General features: G+C 41.5%; 1 protein-coding gene across 13 annotated transcripts in view; it reads right to left on the reverse strand.

Annotated features, from left to right (window-relative positions):
• Nucleotides 1-24,417, reverse strand: part of phactr1 (phosphatase and actin regulator 1) — a 477,218-nt gene that overhangs the window by 152,998 nt on the left and 299,803 nt on the right. For 11 of the 13 annotated variants that reach the window (XM_087978667.1, XM_087978668.1, XM_087978665.1 and 8 more), the window contains one exon: nt 17,213-17,293. The exons of the other annotated variants lie outside the window; for them this stretch is intronic. In XM_087978667.1, the coding sequence (XP_087834793.1) occupies nt 17,213-17,293 (81 nt within the window). The remainder of the gene's footprint in view (nt 1-17,212; nt 17,294-24,417) is intronic. 13 annotated transcript variants of the gene reach the window in all.

A 24,417-nucleotide genomic window follows, 5' to 3' on the forward strand; every position in this document is an offset into this window, starting at 1 on the left:
GGAGTTTGCATATTCTCCCTGTGTCTGCGTGGGTTTCCTCCCACAGTCCAAAGATGTGCAGGGCAGGTGAATTGGCCATGCTAGATTGTCCATAGTGTTAGGTGCATTAGTCAGAGGGAAATGTATTTGGGTGGGTTACTCTTCAGAGGGTCGGTGTGGACTTGTTGGGCCAAAGGGCCTGTTTCCTCGCTGTAGGGAATCTAATCTAATTGGTCCATCAATTAGTTGGTGTTTGTGTATCCTGGTGGCCACATTTCTGCCTGTCTGTCCAATGTAGTATTTGTTACAGTCCTTGCATGGTATTTTGCAAATGTCATTTGTTTTGCTGGTTGCTGGTCTTATAGGTTCATCAGTATCTGTTTTAGTGTGTTAGTAGGTTTGTGGGCTACCATGATGCCAAAGGATTGGAGTACTCTGGTCATCATCTCTTAGATGTTTTTGATGTATGGTAGTGTGGCTAGAGTTTCTGAATGTGTTTTGTCTACTTGTTTGGGTTTGTTGTTTAAAAATCAGCAGACTGTGTTTATTGTGTTCCCATTCTTCTTGAACATGCTATATAAATGCTGTGGTTCTGTTCGCCGAGCTGGAAGTTTTTGTTGCAAACGTTTCGTCCCCTGTCCAGGTGACATCCTCAGTGCTTGGGAGCCTCCTGCGAAGCGCTTCTGTGGTGTTTCCTCCGGCATTTATAGTGGCCTGTCCCTGCCGCTTCCGGTTGTCAGTTTCAGCTGTCCGCTGTAGTGGCCGGTATATTAGGTCCAGGTCTATGTGTTTGTTGATGGAGTTTGTGGATGAGTGCCATGCTTCTAGGAATTCCCTGGCTGTTCTTTGTTTGGCTTGCCCTATAATGGTAGTGTTGTCCCAGTCGAATTCATGTTGCTTGTCGTCTGCATGTGTGGCTACTAGGGATAGCTGGTCGTGTCGTTTCGTGGCTAGTTGATGTTCCTGGATGCGGATCGTTAGCTGTCTTCCTGTTTGTCCTATATAGTGTTTTGTGCAGTCCTTGTATGGGATTTTGTACACTACATTAGTTTTGCTCATGCTGGGTATCGGGTCCTTCATTCTGGTGAGTTGTTGTCTGAGTGTGGCTGTTGGTTTGTGTGCTGTTATAAGTCCTAGTGGTCGCAGTAGTCTGGCTGTCATTTCAGAGATGTTCTTGATGTATGGTAGTGTGGCTAGTCCTTTGGGTTGCGGCATGTCCTCGTTCCGGACCACTATAGGGCAAGCCAAACAAAGAACAGCCAGGGAGTTCCTAGAAGCATGGCACTCATCCACAAACTCCATCAACAAACACATAGACCTGGACCCAATATACCGGCCACTACAGCGGACAGCTGAAACTGACAGCCGGAAGCGGCAGGGACAGGCCACGATAAATGCCGGAGGAAACACCACAGAAGCGCTTCACAGGAGGCTCCCAAGCACTGAGGATGTCACCTAGACAGGGGACGAAACGTTTGCAACAAAAACTTCCAGCTCGACGAACAGAACCACAGCAACGAGCACCCGAGCTACAAATCTTCTCACAAACTATGCTATATAAATCTTTTTCTTCTGCTGCTGCAAGTTCCTGAGTGATGCATGATTGCTTGTGTAGTTGAATATCTGTTCTGTGTGAGTTGCTTTCCTGTAGATGCTGGTCTGCAGTTCTTCATTGACTGTTTGTTCCATTGTGACATCTAGGCTGGGGAGTCTGTTGCTGTTCTCCTTCTCTTTGGTTAACTTTATGCCAGTAAGGATGTTAATGATGATGTTGTAGTTTCCTCTAATTTGGCCTGTTTTGTGATGATGTAGCAGACTCAAAGTTTGGATTGGATCATGGGAAAGGCTGTTTATTCGACTTTATTACAAGCATTACATATAACTAAGCATTACAACTTCTGCTAAGGAGCCTGATATAGGTGATCACGTGGGTGTTCCATTGATTTGTTTGAAGCCCTTGTCATTGAAGCTGAAGTGGGTAGTGAGGCACAGGCCTACTAGCTTGAAGATGTTGTCCTTGCTGATGGAGTTGGTGCTGCCTGGTGTATGTTTCCTTGGTTTGTCTGGTAGTGCAGTCAAAATTTATTTGGCCAGGCTGATGTTACTTGATGTGAACAGGGCTGTTACGTCGAAGGAGAACATTATTTCATCCTCTTCTATCTTGGTGTCTTTGATTTTCAGGAATTCTTGGCTGGAGTGGATGGAGTGGCATGAGTGTTCTACTAAGTATTTCAGTTTTTGATGGGAGTTCCTTTGCTAGTCTGTATGTCAGTGAGGGAGTGAGACAATGGGTCTGAGGGGTGCCCTGGTATGTGTACTTTAGGTAATCCCTAGAAGTGAGGTTTTTGGACATCTGTCTTGTTAATTTGACCTGAATTATTAAGCTTCTTCATGTGACTCTAATGCTGCTAAGAAGACTTTTTTGTCCATGTAGCTGTAGTTGTAGTTCATCTCTCTTACTAGGATGGCTTTTTCCATGTCTGTTAGTGGTTGGTCTGATACGTTTTTAAATCAAGCTTCTGAATTGTCTGAGTTGTTCTTTCATGTGAGGTTGTCCAACTTTTCTTGGATAGTTTTTTCTTTCTTTTAGTCTGCTGTTGTTTGATGTTGATGGCTCGTTCTAATGTGCTTGTCCATTCATAGTCTGTCACATTGGCGTGTAAAGTTATTGGTGCGAAGTTTCCTGATTGTATTTGTGGAGTTGGTTGTGGGCATCGTTAATCATTTCTCTCAGCATTCTGCAGCCATTCTGTTCTGATATTCTTCTAGCTTGTGGGGTGTTGAGAGGTGGTTTGGACTTGACACATTTTAATAATATGGACAGGCTCACGCCAAAGAACACAAACAATTCAGAAACTTGGATTAAAAACCTATCGGACCAACCACTAACAGACATGGAAAAAGCCATGCCAGTAAGAGGGATGAATTACAACAACAGAGACATGGACAAGATAGATTTTTAATCAAAGCTTCTGAATTGACAAAAAGGATTCTTCGCAGCATTAGAGTCAACCCTGAAAGACAATGGACTCACAGAAGAAACCCAGCAGACCATCAGACAAACAGTTGCACCAACACTAAGCAGGAAGAAGTAAGGGTACACCCTCAACAAACAGGAAAGGAAACCCTGGAAGGACACAGAAAAGGCAGAAACATTGTAGTCCTATCGGCAGACAAAGGGCACACGACCATCATCCGAAACAGAACACAGAACATTGAAAAGGCGAACTCACTGCTTGCAGATACTGACACCTACCAACAGGTGGCGATAGTCCCAACTCCACAGCTAGAAAACCATATCACATCCACTGTGAAGAAGCTTCATACTTCAGGCTAAGTTAACAAGACAGATGTCCAAAAAACGAAAATTGATGGATTCAACACACCTCATTTCTAGGGATTACCTAAGGTACACAAATCAGGGCACCCCTCAGACCCATTATCTCAGTCCCTGGCACACCAACATACAGACTAGCAAAGGAAGTCCACCAAAAAGTGAAATACCTAGTAGAACACTCATGCCACTCCAGCCAAGAATTCCTGAACATCAAAGACACCAAGATAGAAGAGGATGAAATAATGGTGTCCTTTGACATAACAGCCCTGTTCAGATCAATTAACATCAGCCTGGCCAAAAAAATACTGACTGCACTACTAGAAAAACCAAGGACACAAATACCAGGCAGCACCAACGCCATCAGCAAGGACATCTTCAAGCTTGTAGACCTGTCCCTCACTACCCACTTCATCTTCAATGACAAGACCTACAAAAAAAATCAATGGAACACCCATGGGATCACCAATATCAGGCTTCTTAGCAGAAGCAGTAATGCAGAGACTCAAACGAACAGCCCTTCCCACAATCCAACCCAACTCTAAATCTGCTACAACATCACAAAAAGACGAAACCTACAACATCATCAATAATATCCTTACTGGCATAAAGTTCACAAACGAGAAGGAGAACAGCAACAAACTCCCCTTCCCCAAACTAGATGTCATAGTGGAATAAACAATCAATGGAGAACTGCAGACCAGCATCTACAGGAAAACAACACACACAGACTAGATAATCAACTACAGGAGCAATCATCCCAATACCACAAACGGAACTGCATTGGACATTATTTAAATGGGCCACAATACACTGCAGCACCCAGGAACTACGAGCAGCAGAAGAAAAATACGTATACAGTGTATTCAGGAAGAAGAGGTACTCAAAAAACACAGTCTGCTGATTCTTAAACTACAAACCAAAACAACAACACACCCAGAAACTCTAGCCACACTACCATACATCAAAGACATCTAGGAGTTTACTACAGACTACTCCAACCCCTTGGCATCATGGTAGCCCACAAACCTACCAACACACTGAAACAGCTACTGGTGAACCCAAAAGGACCCCATACCAGCAAATATCACTAGTATCCTCACGGACCGACAAAGAAGGACACCACTATGACTGGAACAACACATCCATCCTAGGTCAAGCAAAACATAGACATGCATGGAACTCCGAGAGGTCTGGCATTCAAACCAGAACTCCATCAATAAACACATCGATTTGGTTCTCATTTACCAACCTCTGAGAAAAAGAACAGGAAATGTTTACCCACCATAACAGACCAAGAGACATAAATAAAAAGCAGGACAGAACACCAAGCTTCACCCGAGGTTCACTGATGACGGTACCTAGTATGGTGATGAAACATCTGAGAACAAACCTAGTGACTTAGCGAGCAACCTTACAACTTGAAGTATTAGTATCATTTCCCAACTCCATTGTCTTCACGAAGCTCAACATGTGATCTCAACCTCTCCAGATTTTTCTAACAGACCAAAATCCATACCTTACAAATTTTCTGATTGGTGAAATTGTTTCACTCCTACTGAACCCTCCCCATATCATGTTCAGTATCTAATGTATTCCAAAATGTAATGTTTTTCAGTCCTGTGTGACGATGCTGTCACTTTAAAAAGGTTATTTTGTCCTTTTTCTCGAAGAGAGGTCTTAAAGGCAGAGATGTAGATGTATCCAATGGAGTGGCTAGTTCTCCAAGTTCAGGTTTTTTATAGTTTGGTTTTAGCTATAGAAGGCACAAGATGTGAGTGTCCAGGAGTTGCAAGCATCAGCAAAGAATTCCTCTGACTTTCCCTGAAGTCTCTCTTTGGAAATTGACCCTTCCTGCATGTAAGAATCTAGAACATAGAACATAGAACATAGAACATAGAACAATACAGCACAGAACAGGCCCTTTGGCCCACGATGTTGTGCCGAACATTTGTCCTAGCTTAAGCACCCATCCATGTACCTATCCAATTGCCGCTTAAAGGTCACAAAAGATTCTGACTCTATCACTCCCACAGGCAGCACATTCCATGCCCCCACCACTCTCTGGGTAAAGAACCCACCCCTGACATCTCCCCTATACCTTCCACCCTTCACCTTAAATTTATGACCCGGGGAAAAAGTTTCTGACTGTCTACTCTATCTATTCCTCTGATCATTTTATAAACCTCTATCAAGTCACCCCTCATCCTTCGCCGTTCCAATGAGAAAAGGCATAGCACTCTCAACCTATCCTCATACGACCTATCCTCCATTCCAGGCAACATCCTGGTAAATCTTCTCTGCACCCTCTCCAAAGCTTCCACATCTTTCCTAAAGTGAGGCGACCAGAACTGCACACAGTACTCCAAATGTGTTCCTCCACCTCACTAAGAACCCTACCGTGTTTGAATTTATCTGTGTTTGAATTTATCTTTTTGCCAAGGGGTGTGTTTATCAAATGTTACTGTTTGAAATAGTTAATTAGTAAAGTTATTGTATTGGGTCGGTTAAGTTTTCCAGTAGTTGTTATTTTAAACTCGCTTTCTTTTATTTGTGTTTCAACTGTAGTGCTTAAATAAATTCTGTTTTGCTTAAAGCAAAGTGATTTGACCAGTTGCATCACAGCTGGAACAGTTATTTCGCATCTGCCTTTAAATTAAGAAAAAGTGAAGGTCTAGGCTACCTTTTTAAAATATTATGAGGGGGTCTGGTCTGGTCCATAACACCTGTCAGATATTAGGGGGGATGCTCGACTTAAGAAGAAACTGGGAATGGACAATTGCACAGTAAAAAGCATATTAAGCATAAAGGCAAAGATAACATCTCTTCACAACTTCACTCAAATGCAGAAATACATGTTGAGGAGATGCATCAGGACATGTTATTGTCATTGTTCATTTCAGTACAGTATGCAAATAGTGTACTGGAGAGAAGTACGGGACTGTCTATAATGTTTGTGATCATTGGCTGTCAGTTCTGCTGTTGCATGTTTAGCCACTACAGATTACAGATTTCAGTTATGATCTCCTTAGTGACACAGTATAAGAAGGTATAGACATCTGACTCAGTAGCACATGCTGAGGCTGAAATAGACGAATTATTCGATGAATATTCCCAGATGGTTATTGCCCTGATTGAAAGCTCTCACTAAGCATCAATTCCACTACAGCCACCTTGCCTCATCCACACCCCCCAACTGATCCGCCAACCTCCTCCTCTTTCATTAAGCAGCTTATTTTTCTCTCTGTAACACTTTTTCTCATTCTCCCTGTCATGCTGTAATCCAGTGGGTTGCAAACAACTCACGTGTCTTGGAGCAAGTCACTGCGTAAAATCCCTGAAATCAGCACAAAATCTTTCATCACCTTCTAACATCAGAAACTTTAAATAATGATATAAATGATCAAAAACATCTACAAACTCTGCAACAGTTATTAGAAATTAACTAGCAACTTCATTTTTCAATCACAGGACAAGGGCTTCACTGGTTAACCCAGCAATTATTGTGCCAGAAAGCAATTAAGAGGCAACCAAATTGCCAAGAGTCTGGAGTCACATGTAGGTCAGACCAACTAAGGATGCCAGTTTACTTCCCTAAAGGACATCAGTGAAGCAGCTGGGTTTTCTCAACAATTGACAATGGATTTACGGTCATCATAATATTTTTAATTCCAGATATTCTTATTGAATTCAAATTCCACACCAGCAGTAGCAGGATTCAAACCGGTGTCCTCAGAACGTTACCTAGATTTATGGACTAACAGTCCAATGATAATACAACTAGGCCATTGCCTCCCCAAAACTTGTTGATAATTTGTTTAAACAAGAGGTGCAGATAGGTGCAGTTTTTTGTTGAAGCATTGAGACATAAATGGCAGTGCTGGCATCAAGTTAACTTTACACATTATAAAACTGGACATCGCAATAACTCAGCTTTGACAGACCTCTGCAATAAAGAATTCCACAGATTCACTACACTCGGAGAAGACATTCTCCTTATCTCTCTCTTAAATGTCTGAGATTATGTCCCCTGGTTCTACACTCTCTCACAAGAAGAAACAATATTTCCACATTCACCCTGTCACATCCTCTAAGAATCTTAAAAGTTTCAATAAGATCACTTCTCACTCTTCTGTATTCTAATGAGTACAGAATGAACCTACTCAACCTCTCCTTATAACTCAGTCCCTCACGACATGGTATCAGCTGAGTAAACCTTCTCTGGACTGCCAACAATGCCAGTATATCATTCCCTAGAATAAGGAGACTACAGTAACTGCTTGAAGTATTCCAGTTGTGGTGTTTGTAGAGCTTTAATATTTGTACTCTATTCCTTTGAAATAAAAGCCAACATGTGATTTGCCATTCCTGTTACCTACTGAATTTGGATGCTAGCTTTTTTTGATTCACAGATGAGGATTCCCAAATCTTTCCATTCTGTACTTTTCTGTAGTCTTTCCCCTTTTTTTTTCATTCACTTATGTGATGTTTGCATCACCAGGTAGGCCATTATTTATTGACTACTGTCCATGGCTATAGGCCAGACCGGGTAAGGACAGCAGATTTTCGTCCCTATAGGAATGAACCATAAAGGCTTTTGGCAACCATTTCATTAAACTTTTAATTCCAGATATTTTATGTCATAAGGAGATTTAAACCCTGATCCCTAGAAGATTACCTGTGTTTCTGGATTAATAGTCTAGTTATAGTCCCACTAGTCCATAGCCTCCCATATCACAATATAACCACTTGACATACCTCCAGTATATGCACGATCAATGCTCTACAGTAAGCAGAGTGGCTAATGCTAAAAGTATGAATGCATGACACGTGGGTGGCACGGTGGCACAGTGGTTAGCACTGCTGCCTCACAGCGCCAGAGACCCGGGTTCAATTCCCGACTCAGGCGACTGACTGTGTGGAGTTTGCACGTTCTCCCCGTGTCTGCGTGGGTTTCCTCCGGGTGCTCCAGTTTCCTCCCACAGTCCAAAGATGTGCGGGTCAGGTGAATTGGCCATGCTAAATTGCCCGTAGTGTTAGGTTAAAGGGGTAAATGTAGGGGTATGGGTAGGTTGCGCTTCGGCGGGTCGGTGTGGACTTGTTGGGCCGAAGGGCCTGTTTCCACACTGTAAGTAATCTAATCTAATCTAATCATGACGGATGCTATTTTGGAACCAGCACTATATCTGAAGAGTTCACATGCAGAGGTACATGGCTGTAATTGAGGTTATGGTGTCAGCTGAAAATGTATTGAGATAAAAGTTTGTAATAGATTAAATAAAGGCTGTACTCCATACAAGATTATATAGAATTATAAATCATACAAGGCCATTTGGCTCACTGTATCTGTGTCAGTTGAAACTAGTTACATTCCGTTGCTTTTGTTTTACACTATCATGCCCTCTGAAGGCTGACTGCTCGGAAGAGACGTGCAAAAACAAAATAAAAATCATTTGGCCAAGAGGAGAACCCACAGATACAGAAAACAGTAATTCACAAACTCTTCTCATCCCAATGTTTTCCTCTGCAATAAATATGGCACAGATTGCCATGCCAGTGATGGACCCTTAAGCCACACCATGCGATGGTAACACTGAGTTGACCACAATGTTCAAACCATTGATTTATGATACAGAAGACTGTTATCACTACCACCAACATTTCAAGACGACATCCAATTTCCCTTTGGAAGTTACAATTAAATCTGCTTTCACCATCCTTTCAAGTAACCCATTTCAGATCATTAATAACTCGCTGCATAAAAACTTATTCTCTTTCCACCTCAACCTCAAATCTCAAAATATGCATAAATTGGTAATAATAGTGAACACATTACTTCATTCAAAATAAATGCATTAACAGTAAACGCAAGAATTTCATGTAAAGGTATTAATTATTTATCCGCTACAACACTGGAATATATTGATTTTGAATTTATAAGAAAAGTTTACTTTCATTCTAAAAATTATTACACATTAAGATTATTACAAATGAAACAAGGTCAACGAACAATGACATACAAAGACATATGAAAATGAATTTTGTGTTTTTAAGCAAATGTGACTGATTTCCCAGAATCTGGGCTGACAATCCATTATATTATAATGATTATTAATGTCACCTCTCGTATTTTTCCAATGGACATTGGCTGTTTTATTGAGGTGGTACAGGCTCTTTCCAAAGGGAGGTGGCACAGCCACACAATAACCAAAAAAATCATCAATCTGAATTTTTAATAATTAATTATTAAGTGCCTTGAAAATTATGGGACATAACTCGTCATTACAAATAGGTTTTGCACCAGTGATTAAAATTCTTTATGTGGGTCTTTTAAAGGAAGAAAGAACAGATCTTTTTTCCTTTTTTGTAAATCCTGAATATTTTGTTATTGTCAATTAAAGGTCAGGTCAACAAGTGGAGGGATTGAGGGGAAGGTAGACCAGTTAAGACCAGCAAAACAGAAAAAAAAAAGCACAGGCAGAGACAGGTAAACAAACACAATGGGTTGAAGTGTGTTTATTTCAATGCAAGGGGTAGAGCTCAAAATTAAGGTAGGTGCAATCACTCTGATAGAATTATGCTATAGGCCCCCCAACAGCCACAGAGACATTGAGGAATAAATATATAGGCAGATTATGGAAAGATGCAACTTTTCCAATATTGACTGGGACTCCAGGTGAGTAGAGGTGAGTATATTCTGAGAGACAAGATCTACATGAATTTGGAAAGGTAAGAATTGATTAGGGATAGTCTGCATGGCTTTGTGTGTGGAAAATCAATTGAGTTTTTTTGAAAAGGTGGCCAATAAAGGCAGAGCAGTAGGCATTAACTCTATTGACCTTAGCAAGACCTTTGACAAGATACCGCATGTTAGTAAAATTAGATCACATGGAATCCAGGGAGATCTGGGACTCCAGAGCCATAGCAATGTGATTGACTCTCAACTGCCCTCTGAAACGGCCTAGTAAGCCACTCAGTTGTATCAAAGGCTAGAAAGTCACAACAAAGAAATGAAACCAGATGGACCACCTGGCAACCCATAGCAAGTGGACTGCAGTGATTCAATAAGGCAGCTCATCACCACCTTCTCAAGGGCAAATAGGAATGGGTTATCAATGTTGGCCAGCCAGTAATGCCATAGTCAACTGGATACAAAATTGGCTTGATGGTAGGAGACAGAGGGTGGTGGTAAAAGGTTCTTGTTCAGACTGGAGGCTTGTGACCAGCGATGTGCCGCAATAATCATTTCTGAGTCTATTGTTCTTCATCATTTATATATAAGATCTGGATGAGAATACAGGAGACACTGTTAGTAAGTTTTGGAATGATACCAAAATTGGTGGATTGGTGGACAGTGAAGACAGTTATCTAAGAGTACGATGGGATCTTGATCAACTTGGCCAGTGTGCAGAGGAATGGCAGATCAAGTTTAATTCAGATAAATGTGAGCTGTTGCATTTTGGTAAGATAAACCAGGGCTGGACTTACACAGTTAATGGTTGGGCCCTGGGCAGTGTTGTCAAACAGAGATATCTAGGGGTGCAGGTACTCATTTCCTTGAAAGTGGCATCACAGGTGGATAGGGTGGTGAAGAAGGCATTTGACATGATTGTCTTCATGATGAAAGCCTTGAGAATAGCAGTTTGGACATTATGCTACGGCTATACAAGACATTGGTGAGGCTACGTTTGGAGTATTGCATACAGTTCTGGTCACCCTGCCATAGGAAGGGCTTTATTACATTGGAAAGAGTGTAAAAATGATTTACAAGGATGTTCTTGAGACTGGAGAGCTTGTGTCATAAGGAGGGCTGATAGACTGGGATGTTTTTCCATCGAGCATAGGAAGCTGAGGGGTGATGTCATAAAATTTTATAAAATCTCGAGGGGAATAAATAAGGTTCTTTTTTACCAAGGGTAGGGGAGTCCAAAACTAGAGGGCATAGGTTTAATGTGAGAGGGGAAAGACTTCAAATGGACCTGAGAGGCAACTTTTTCACACAGAGTGGGTGAGTATATGGAAAAAGCTGCCAGAGGAAGTGGTAGAGGTGAGTATAATTACAACATTTAAAAGACATTTGGACAGATACATGAATAGGAATGTTTTTGAGAGATATGGGCCGAATGCTGGCAAATGGGACTAGTTCAGTTTAGGAAGGCAGGCTGGCATGGACAAGTTGGGCTGTAAAGTCTGTATCCGTGCTGTATAACTCTATAATGTTGCAGTGCTGAAGAGATTTCATGTGATTGTTGTTATGTGATGATTGTAGAATCAGCGAGTTCTGTCTGTAACATCAATGTGTACATACATATGATGCCTACACCAACAACCCAGTCTTCTTTGACAACATTTTCCCCCAGCATCTGCAACTTCTACCACCTGGAAGGTGAAAGGCAGCAAATTCATGGGATCTCTACTACTTGCAAGTTCCCTTTCAGGTGACACACTGTTCCATCACTATCACTGGGTCAATATCCTGGAACCCCTTTCCTAACAGCATTACACGGAACATAGAACAGTACAGCACAGGAATGGGCCCTTCAGCCATGATGTTGTGCTGAACATGACACCAAATTAAACTAATGCCTTCTTCTTGCCCTGGATCCATATCCCTCCATTCCTTGCATATTGATGTGCTTATCTAAAAGTCCCTTAAATGCCCCTTTCGTGTTTGCCTTCACCACCACCCCTGGCAGCACGTTCCACATTGCCACTACTCTGTCTAAAAAACTTGCCCCTCACATCTCTTTTGAACTCCCTCATCTTAAATGCATGCCCCCTAATATTAGACATTTAAACTCTAGAAAAACATGCTAACCATCAACTCTATCAATGCGTCTCATAATTTTATAGACTTCTATCAAATCCCGCCCCCAGCCTCTGCTGCTTCAGAGAAAACAACCCAAGTTTATTTCGTCTCTCCTCATGGCTCATACCCTCTAATCCAGGCAGCATCCTGGTAAACCTTTTCTACACCTCCTCCAAAGCCTCCACATCCTTCTTGTAATGGAGCAACTAGAACTGAACACATTACTGTGTGACCTAACCAAAGTCTTATAAAGGCGCAACATGACTCTTATACTCAATTCCCTGACCAATAAAGGCAAACATGACATATGCCTTCTTAACCCCCTATCTACTTGTGTGGCCACTTTCAGGGAACTATGGACTTGAACCCCAAGATCCCTTTGTACACCAGTGCTGCTCAGGGTCTTGCCATTAACCATATACTTTTCCTTAACATTTGATCCCCCCAGAATGCAGCACCTCACATTTATCCAGGTTAAACTCCATCTGCTATTTCCCCACCCATATCTGCAACTCGTTGTATCCTTTGACAACCTTCTACACTAACTCCACTCATCCTGGTATTGTTTGTAAAACTTACCAACCCACTCATCTACATTTTCATCCGAGTCATTTATATGTATCACAAACAGCAGAGATCCTTGCAGAATACCAGTAGTCATAGACCGCCAGCCAGAAAAACACCCTTCCACCACTACCCTTCCACCAATGTGGGCGGCACGGTGGCACAGTGGTTAGCACTGCTGCCTCACAGCGCCAGAGACCCAGGTTCAATTCCTGCCTCAGGCGACTGACTGTGTGGAGTTTGCACGTTCTCCCCGTGTCTGCGTGGGTTTCCTCCGGGTGCTCCGGTTTCCTCCCACAGTCCAAAGATGTGCAGGTCAGGTGAATTGGCCATGCTAAATTGCCTGTAGTGTTAGGTAAGGGGTAAATGTAGGGGTATGGGTGGGTTGTGCTTCGGCGGGTCGGTGTGGACTTGTTGGGCCGAAGGGCCTGTTTCCACACTGTAATGTAATCTAATCTAATCTAATCTAATTTACCCTCTGCCTTCTATAGGCAACCAATTCTGTATCCTAGTGGCCAGTTCATCATCGATCCCATGCATCTTTATCTTCTGGATGAGCCTACCATGAGGGACATTGTCAAAAGTCCTACTTTAATCCGTGTAGACAATGTTGGTGCAGCTACCCACCATAAACTGAAGTGGTGAAAGATGGGGCTTAACACCAATTACTTAATTACTTAACACCAAAGGACAATTTCAGATAAGCAACAAATGCTGGCCTAGCTCGTACTATAAAATAATTCACAAATAAATCCTGAGAATTTCAGTATATCTGCCATCAGGTTTTACTTTTGAACTTTTTTTGGTGCTGCGAATTGAGCATGTGCTTGAATTCTACAAAGAATTGTTTCTGCAATCGCAGTGGAGAGAGTACTCAACTTCATACAGTGCAAGCTGCAATTTCCCATAATGCACCAAACAAGAGCACAGAATCTGTCCATTTGTGAGAAAACATACCCTGACAACTCAAAATACCTTTATTATTATTGCGGAGATGGAATGATATTGTGTTTGGTCATATCTAAGCTAGGTGGCAGGGTGAAATGCGAGGAGGATGTTAGGAGATTACAGGGTGACCTGGACATGTTAGGTGAGTGGTCAGATGCATGGCAGATGCAGTTTAATGTGGATAAATTAGTGGCAAGAACAGGAAGGCAGATTACTACCTAAATGGAATCAATTTAGGTAAAGGGGCAGTACAAAGAGATCTGGGTGTTCTTGTACACCAGTCAATGAAAGTAAGCATGCAGGTACAGCAGGTAGTGAAGAAGGCGAATAGCATGCTGGCCTTCATAACAAGAGGGATTGAGTATAGAAGCAAAGAGGTTCTTCTGCAGCTGGACAGGGCCCTGGTGAGACCACACCTGGAGTACTGTGTGCAGTTCTGGTCTCCAAATTTGAGGAAAGACATTCTGGTTATTGAGGGAATGCAGCATAGGTTCATGAGGTCAATTCCTGGAATGGAAGGATTACCTTACACTGAAAGACTGGAGCGATTGGGCTTGTTTACCCTTGAGTTTAGAAGACTGAGAGGGGATCTGATTGAGACATATAAGATTATTAAAGGATTGGACACTCTGGAGGCAGGAAACATATTTCCGCTGATGGGTGAGTGCTGAACCAGAGGACACAGCTTAAAAATACGGGGTAGAGATGGGAGAAACCTCTTCACCCAGAGAGTTGTGGCTGTGAGGGCAGTGGAGGCCCAGTCTCTGGATTCATTTAAGAAAGAGTTGGATAGAGCTCTCAAGGATTGTGGAATCAAGGGTTATGGAGATAAGGCAGGAACAGGATACTGATTAAGGATGCTCAGCTATGATCATATTGAATGGTGGTGCAGGCTCGAAGGGCAGAATGGCCTAATCCTGCACCTACTGTCTATTATCTATGCTGAATTACAGTTAGTGACCCAAGTTAAAATAATCTTATATTGAAAATAATGAGAACATTTAAATGTTAGTATGAATATTTATATAGAAACATATATAGAATAGAATCCCTACAGTGTGGAAGCAGGCCAATCAGACCATTGAGTCCACACTTACCCTCCAAAGAGCATCCCACCCAGACCCACCCCATCCCTTTAACCTTGCATTTCCCATTGTTAATCCATCTGGCCTACATACCCCTGGACACTATGGGCAATTTAGCATCGCCAGTCCACCTAACCTGCATGTATTTAGACTGTGGGAAGAAACCGGAGCATCTGGAGGAAACCATGAACATGCAAAGTCCACACAGATGGTAACCTGAGTCTGGAACTGAATGTCACTGGCACTGTGAGGCAGGAGTTCTAACCACTGAGTCACCATGCTCCCTTACATAGTACATAATGTACATAATAATACATCATAATTATTATAGAATATTCTTATAGACTATATAGAACACATAGTAATTATTTAGAAAAACTTAGGAAGCAACATTCTTCAGGTTGTGCAACACCACTAGATTTCAACTGCACTCATTCTAATTCTTATGATTGAGGTATGGCTTTGTGGATTGAAATGAATATTTTAGTGAAAAACTAGTAGTCATTCCTGTGAAACATTATTTGTATTACATTATGATTTCTGTATAGAACCCCATAACTTCAAAACAAATAAAAATTATACTAAAGAAATGGCAGAACGGATTAGGGAGAACACAACGGCATTTTACACTTATGTGAGGAATAAGAGAATGGTCAAAGAAAGAGTAGGGCTGATCAGGGATAGCATAGGGAATTTGTGTGTGGAGTCTGAGGAGGTAGGGGAAGCCCTAAATGAGTTTTTTGCTTCTGTCTTTATGTAAGAAATGAACTTTGTAGCGAATGAAACCTTTGAAGAGCAGGTGTGCATGCTGAAATCGATAGAGATAGAGGCAGCTGATGTGCTGAAAATTTTGTCAAACATTAAGATTGACAAGTCGCCAGGCCCGGACCAGATTTGTCCTCGGCTGCTTTAGGAAACGAGAAATGCAATTGCTTCGCCACTTGAGAAGATCTTTGCATCCTCGCTCTCCACTGGAGTCGTACCTGAGGACTGGAGAGCGGCAAATGTAATTCCTCTCTTCAAGAAAGGAAATAGGGAAATCCCCGGCAATTACAGACCAGTCAGTCTCACGTCTGTCATCTGCAAGGTGTTAGAAAGGATTCTGAGGGATAGGATTTATGACCATCTGGAAGAGCATGGCTTGATTAAATGCAGTCAACACGGCTTTGTGAGGGGCAGGTCATGCCTCACAAACCTTATCGAGTTCTTTGAGGATGTGACTAGAAAAGTTGATGAGGGTCGAGTTGTCGATGTGTTGTATATGGACTTCAGCAAGGCATTTGATAAGGTTCCCCATGGTAGGCTCATTCAGAAGGTCAGAAGGAATGGGATACAGGGGAACGCAGCGGGACATTGACAGGATGCAGAGATGGGCTGAGAGGTGGCAGATGGAGTTCAACCTGGATAAATGCAAGGTGATGCATTTTGGAAGGTCAAATTTGAGAGCTGAGTACAGGATTAAGGATAGGATTCTTGGCAATGTGGAGGAACAGAGGGATCTTGGTGTGCAGGTACATAGATCCCTTAAAATGGACACCCAAGTGGACAGGGTTGTTAAGAAAGCATATGGTGTTCTGGCTTTCATTAACAGGGGGATTGAGTTTAAGAGTCGTGAGATCTTGTTGCAGCTCTATAAAACTTTGGTTAGACCGCACTTGGAATACTGCATCCAGTTCTGGTCGCCCTATTATAGAATAGATGTGGATACTTTGGAGAGGGTTCAGAGGAGGTTTACCAGGATGCTGCCTGGACTGGAGGGCTTATCTTATGAGGAGAGGTTGACTGAGCTCGGACTTTTTTCATTGGAGAAAAGGAGGAGAAGAGGGGACCTAATGAGGTATACAAGATAATGAGAGGCATAGATAGAGTCGATAGCCAGAGACTATTTCCCAGGGCAGAAATGACTAACACGAGGGGTCATAGTTTTGAGCTGGTTGGAGGAAAGTATAGAGGGGATGTCAGAGGCAGGTTCTTTACACAGAGAGTTGTGTGAGCATGGAATGCATTGCCAGCAGCAGTTGTGGAAGCAAGGTCACTAGGGACATTTAAGAGACTACTGGACATGCATATGGTCACAGAAATTTGAGGGTGCGTACATGAGGATCAGTGGTCGGCACAACATCGTGGGCTGAAGGGCCTGTTCTGCGCTGTACTGTTCTATGTTCTATGTTCTAAATAACTGTTCCTTAGTATAGTTAGCTTTGTGGCTGAGCTCCCATACATACCCAGTGCACAGCTCTTATAGTGTTACTAAAAGAGGAAAAACCATGAAGGATTAACTTCAGGTTGCAGTGATTGAGAACAGGTTGCTTGAGTGACATGGGAAGACTTGCAAAAAGGGTATAAATACTTTAAATAATATTCTGATTAATATTTGCTGTAAAAAATAATATGCATGAAGTTGTGGTTAAATCCACAAACAAAATATATATGGATGATAACTACTATCAGTTTCACCCATCCTGTTCTTTTTACCCTTTCCAGAAGTCTTACCTTTCTCAAAAATCTCTTTCAATACTCCTCGTTTTATTAGCTCCTCTCTGCTTTGTCGTGTGGAAAACTTTCTTTCCAAAGCTGAAAGTAACACAGATTATGTTTAGATGCAATGATATAAATAACAGATAAATAAGTATCCTGCTTCCTGTACCAGGCAACATTATTTCCTGCTTTTCTGTGATAAGCAAAAAATCCAAATTTCACTAGCATCTCGCCACAGGTGCTTCTATACGCTTTGCCTGAGCACAAATAAGTCCTCCACAAACAACTTCAGTTGTAGTTTATTCAGTAGCCATTTAAATAGGCTCACAATGCACGTTGTTTCAAGAGTGAATGAGGAAGATGAAGTTTGGACATATTTTGGCCAATTTTATTATCATGAAACTATTTCAGCCTGACTGTGCATGTTTATGACTTCAGGTGCATGCTTCAGGATGCCAACAATGCAGGGTGTATTTAAATAAAGAAACAGCTAACGGTTACAACAGGGATAACCAATCAAAACAAAATCAGCTTTACTATCACTGGATTCATAACACAGTGAAATTAAAACTTTCAATGACCTTCCAAATTGCCTAATTGTTCCTCACCAGACTTCGTAAAAAACATGAATATGCAAATTAAAACAAAAAACAATGATCATAACACCTCCCCCCGCCCCAAACACCATAGGCAAATTCAGTGGAGGGATACAGTGAAATGAAAATAACCAGTTCAATAAAGTTTCCAATGTGGAAAAAACAGGCCTTCGTGAAAACCTTGGACAACAGGTTGTTCACAGGCATGCAGAACTGTATAACTTGCTTGAATTCCGAAGTTACTGTTTAATGCAAACAATACCAGTAAACTTCTAGAAATATATTTACTTTATTCTTGCAGACTGGGATTTTTTTTCTGAGAACTTAAAAGAATAAAAACTAGATTACATTAGATTCTCTACAGTGTGGAAACAGGCCCTTCGGCCCAACAAGTCCACACCGCCCCTCTGAAGAGTAACCCATCCCAAACCCATTCCCCTTCCCTATATTTAACCTTGACTAACGCACTTAACACTGTGGGCAATTTAGCATGGCCAATTCATCTGACCTGCACATCTTTGGATACAGGTTAAAAGCTGAAGTGAGCAAAACACAACAGCAATCTCCTGAAGTGTTCAAAAATCGCTCTTCTGCCAAAACCCAGTCAGATTCAGCCTTTTTTCCAATTAAAATAGTCTCTGGTTGGCTGGTTAGCACCAGTCCGCCCTTGCTTGTGTAATTCAACATCGAACCAGGTGCAAACCTAAAGCATAGCAAAAGCTCAGTGCCAATTTGTGTATGTTTATTCACACTTAATTAAATTACATTATCTTACAGACCATCTGTCTTTTATCTTTTCTCCTTTAAAACAAGCTGCTATTCAAAATTTAACTCTTAACCTCAACCCACCATTTCAAACCAAAAAAAAGGAGAAAATAAAAGAAATATAATGAGGGTCTCAAAAACAAACAATACTGAATGGTCTTCAATTCATGAAAGGTAGATAAACACAGAAACACAGAAACTAGAAGTAGGCCATTCAACCTTTCAAGCCTGCTCATCATTCATTAAGATTATGGCGGATCACCCAACTTAACAACCTGTTTCTGTTTTTACCCATATCCTTTGATCCCATTAGCTCCAAGTGCTCATTCTTGAAATCTCACCTGAAAATCTTTTTTAAAATTAGCTTTGACTGTTTTTGTGTGGTCGTAAATTCCACAGGCTCACCACTCTATGGAGGAAGAATTTTCTCAACTCATTTTAAAATGGTTTAATCCATATGACCCCTTATTCTGGACTCCCCCACCATTGGGAACATCCTTCCTGCATCTACTCTGTCTTGTCCTGATAGAAGTTATAGGTTTCTATGATATCCCCACCCCCATGCTCCTGAACATCAACAAATATAATCCTAACTGATTCAACCTCTCAAATGTCAGTCCCACTATCCCAGGAGTTAGCCTGGTAAATGTTCACTGTACACTCTTTATAGCAAGAGACAAAATTGCACACAATATTTCAGGCATGGCCTTACTAAGGCCCTACATAATTGCAGCAAGATATCCCCATTTGGTTATTGAATCCTCTTGCTATGAATGCCAACACGCCATTTGCTTTCTTTACCACCTGCTGCGCCTGCCCACTTACTTTCAGCGACTTGTTTACAAGGACACCTAGTTGCACATTCCCCTCTCTCACATTCCCCTTGTTAGGGTGGCATGGTAGCTCAGTGGTTAGCCTCACAATGGGTTCGATTCCAGCCTCAGGCAACTGTCTGTGTGGAGTATGCACATTCTCCCTGAGCCTACGTGGGTTTCCACCCAGTGTTCCAGTTTCCTCCCACAGTCCAAAGATGTCCAGATTAGGTAAATTAGCCATGCTAAATTGCCCGTAGTGTTCAGGGATGTGTAGATTAGGTGCATTATTCAGGGGTGACAATAGGGTAGGGGAATTGGTCTGGGTGGGTTACCCTTCAAAGGATCGGTGTGGACTTGTTGGGCCGAAGGGCCTGTTTCCACACTGTAGGGATTCTTTGATTCAAATTATCATTTCTCAGGTAACAATCTGCCTTCCTGTTTTTGCTACCAAAGTGGACAACCTCATGTTTATCAATATCATCCTGCATCTGCCATGCAGTTGCCTGTGCATTAATCTTACCCAAATCACACTGAAACACCTCTGCATCCTTCCATTAGATCAACATTGCTCCTCCACCCAACTTGTTTCATATTATCTGCAGATTTGGAGATTTTACATTTTGTTCCCTCATCTAAATCATTAAAAAGGTATTGTGAATATCTGGGATCCTGCACTAGTGTGTTAGTCACTGGCTGCCATTTGGAAAAAGATCAGTTTATTCCTCTTTGTTTCCTGTCTGCCAGGCAGTTTTCTAACAATCTCAATACACTATCCTCATCCCACACACTTTAATTTTACTGTTAATCTCTTATGTGAGACTTTCTCAAAAGCCTTCTGAAAGTCTGACATGAAAGTGCTTAAGAAGGCATATGGGATACTTGCCTTTATCAGTCAAGGTGCTGAATGCAAGACCCAGAAGGTTATGATGGAGCTGCAATGGAGGTCGGTTAGCACAGTTGGCTGGATAGTTTGTGATGCAGAGTGATGCATCTACATGCTCCAACTCTAAAGGAAACTGCAGATCATGATAAGAAAGTCCACCATTGAGTTTGTGGCCAATGTTGGAGCAACACCTCTATTCTTCCCACCAAAGTGCATAATCCCAAGCTTTCCCAAACTGTACTCCAACTGCCACTTCTTTGCTCCCTCTCCTAGCTTCTTCAAGTTCTTCTGCAGCTACAAATAAAAGATCTATTGTGCTAATTCAAAGAGGAGTTTCAATATCTATTCTTCAACTAGGACTGAGTCTTTACATTGACAAGAACATGGGTCACAGGTTGTTGGGAGGACAAGTTCCTTTGCAGCCTCTCTGAGGTTCTCTTTGAGCCAGATTCTTTCATGCCCTTTGACAGTAACCGAAAAGATAAAGAATTATGTAGCACATTTCACAAGCACAGGATTCCCCAAATCAAAAGTTCTTTTGAATCACAGTTGCCATTTTGAATGTGCGGCAGGCAAATCAATACACCACTGTGTGTGCCCATCAGTGCTCTCATTTAAATCTTCATCGGAGTTCTCTGCACTTTCTTGTCTACCTTGGAGCGATGTAGCAAATTAGTCAGCAGTTCTAAACTACACAAATGTCAGATATTTTAAGGCAGAAGTCAGATGAAGGCAGAAGGCTGCACTGAGAAACAAAACCCTCATAATCAGACCATTAGCAGCTTGCTCATCATGCCAGATATTAGGATAAGAAGTCAACTTAGCTTGGATTAATTAAATAAATCCTGAAGGGCAGAATAGAATGAGACATGTTAGTAGATAATAGATGTAATGGTTTTAATTTTTCAAAATTCCCCAGATTCTAGAAAGATCCCATCAGATTTGAAAATTGCAAATGTAACTATTGGCCGATTAGCCTGACCTTAGCCATCAATAAGATTTTAGAGGTCATTATTGAGCATGAGATTGCAGGGTCTTGGAAGTGCACGATAAAATAGTCAGCATGGCTTCACCAAAGGGAGGTCATGCCTGACAAAGAATTCTTTGAGTAGGTAACAAGCAAATCAGACAACGAGCCACTGGAATTTCTTTTCTCATTATTGATTCACAGGATGAATGTGTTGCTGGCTAGGCCAGCATTTATTAACTAGCTCTAATTGCCCAGACAATACTTAAGAGTCAACCACATTGCTGTAGGTCTGGAGACAAATATCGGCCAGACCAGATAAAGATAGCAGTTTCCTCCCCTAACAAATATTAGTGAACCTGATAGCTTTTTCCTAAGAATAGACTTTGGATTCATGGTCATCATCAGACTTTTAATTCCAGATTTTAAATACAAATTCCACCACTGCTGTGGCAGGATTTGAACCCAGGTCTTCAGGACATTGCTTAGGTCTCAGTCCAGTGATAAAACCACTAGGCTGACACCTCCTCTTGAATGTGATCTATTTGGATTTCCAGAAGGCCTTTGACAAGGTGCTGCATAAGAGGCTGCTATATAAGAGCCCATGGTGGTAGGGGCAATGGATAGAGAATTGGCTGACTGGCAGAACAGACAGTAGGGATAAAGGAGTCTTTTTCAGGATTGCAGCTGGTAACCATGGAAGTTCTGCACGAGTAACTGTTGGGACTGCAACTATTCACATTATACATTAACAATCTGTGACGTGGAGGTGCTAGTGTTGGACAGGGGTGAACAAAGTTAAAAATCACACAACACCAGTTTATAGTCCAACAGGTTTATTTAGAGGTACAAGCTTTTGGAATGCTGCGTCTTTGTCAGGTAGAAGGTAAAAAAATGCTTCTTTTTAATCTCAAATATGAAAAATTGTTTTATTGTTCTGAGTTAAGATGTATTCATCAATGTAGAAGTAAGGAACAGTCCCATCAAATTGCAAGATTTATAAAGTTCTTACAGATAAACCACAGATAAAGAAATATTAAATAGGGAAAGCTAGCTGAACCATATGTTGATCAGATATTGGGTAGGCTGATGGTGAATTTTCATCTAGAATCAAGACCTCAGAGCAGTGGCTCCATGCAGTGAGATCTGCCTGCCAAGCAGGAAGCACCATCTCTTATACTCACTGCTGCCAGAAAGGAGGCTATGTCTGTTACCAAACAGCAGCAGGATCACATCATCCAAGGTGTAAGGTTCATGATTGTCCTAATAAAGCCCTGTAAGGTAACTTTTCAGTTCTGAAGAAAAATCACACTGTGCTCAAAACATTAATTGTTTCTCTCTTCATTGATGTCGCCAGAGCTGCTGAGTTTCTCTAGTATTCCGTGTTTTTGTTTCAGATTTCCAGCATGTTATGGACTAGGCCAGACCACTCAAAGTATTCTTAAGCAGGAAGCCCAGACCATAACTTTGCTATTTGTTAAGCGTACAGTGAAAATTACCCAGAGTAAGTTAGCTAGGTTGACTACCAGGTTTTAAAATAGACAAAAATTTATTCACAAAACTATGGAATAAAGCACAAAGAACAGAATATAGAATACCCACAGAACTCAATCTATCCAAACTAGACTTAATTATGCTGTTCTGAAAATACACAACAGTCCCAATAGACAAACCCCTTAAACACAAAGTAGAAATGAAACAAAGGCTTACAGGTAAAAGTTAGAAGGGCAGCAAGAGACAGAGTCTAGCAGCCTGTTTCCACACAGTCCACTGCTGAACCGACAAAGTTCTGAACTGAACTGCTCACCTAGAGAGCTGGCCACACCCACTTGATTTATACATGATTCGGAGATGCCGGTGTTGGACTGGGGTGTACAAAGTTAAAAATCACACAACACCAGGTTATAGTCCAACAGGTTTAATTGGAAGCACTAGCTTTCGGAGCGACGCTCCTTCATCAGGTGATTGTCAATTAAACCTGTTGGGCTATAACCTGGTGTTGTGTGATTTTTAACTTTGATTTATACAGGTTACTTCTAAAACATGAAAGCTGTAGCTGAGAGTCTGTTTACATATAAATAAAAAGGCCTCTCAGTAACCCTTTGATCTCTATACCAAGCCAGCCATGTCTGAGCCCAGACTGTTTTATGACCTCTCTGATAAAAACCAAAGACTCAGCATCCTTGAGAAAATGAACAGCTTTTAGAAAAAAGGACCAGCTTTGAGACAAGCATCCACAGACTTAGCTTTTATTTAGACAAGATAAGTGACTTGATGGGTGGTGTGACAATGTACCTTTATTGAAAAAATCAGCAAAAACGCTTTCTGGAATAAGTTTTCTCCTGAGATGAAAGGAAAAGCAGAAACTGAAATAAAGGAATTAAAAGCAACTAGCCATCCCTGGGAAGAAGGAGTCAATGCAACATAAACAAGCTGTTTCCTGAGAGAAAGGAGGTAACACTGCTTGATAATCTGCCTGCAGAAGGAAGATCCTGAAGTAAAGGAGTTAGTTGCAAGACAAACCATTTCAAACAGACAGCTTACACCGAATGTAACAAGGGAGGCTACTTCTGATAAGGTCTCCAAAAGAGTAATCTATGTTGGGGAAGAAAGACCCTCAAGGATCATCATAAAGTCACACCACAAACTTGAAAGAGAAAATTGCATAAGAGTCCAACACCAGACAATGCTGCAGCAGAACTTCAAAAATCAACACTGCACAAGAATAATAGCCAGGTTGGGTTATGAGGCCTAACTTGCTTACGTGGGGGTCGTGGTTTGGTTGCTACATGCAATAAAGTTTAAATCATTGCTTTCTTACTTGACTGTCCATGAGATTTCTTAATAAATAGCCGAATTACAGGTAACTTGTGGGGATTTACCCACAACAATTGGCATCCCTGGGTTTGTCTTGGTTAGAAGCAAGTTTAAATTGTTCTGAAGTTGAACTTACCAGCCTTGTATTCTCAGAAATCTTGCCTGAGCCTGATTTAAGAGGACAGTTGCCCCATGTGATCACCAGTGATCAAGTAGGTGGAGGAGGATAGAGGCAACATTTTTAGATTTAATAGGAACATTCATTTTGTATTATTGAATTTGGCATTGGAATTATGTAGGGGTGGCATATACCTGGCCAGAACAGAAAGGCTCATGTCTGTTGACACAAAATGGCCAATAACTGGAAAGTAGAATTA

Source organism: Chiloscyllium plagiosum, unplaced genomic scaffold, assembly GCF_037043375.1.
Source record: "Chiloscyllium plagiosum isolate Xiang-an unplaced genomic scaffold, Cpla_swu_hap1 HiC_scaffold_34, whole genome shotgun sequence".
NCBI classification, from domain to species: Eukaryota; Metazoa; Chordata; class Chondrichthyes; order Orectolobiformes; family Hemiscylliidae; genus Chiloscyllium; species Chiloscyllium plagiosum.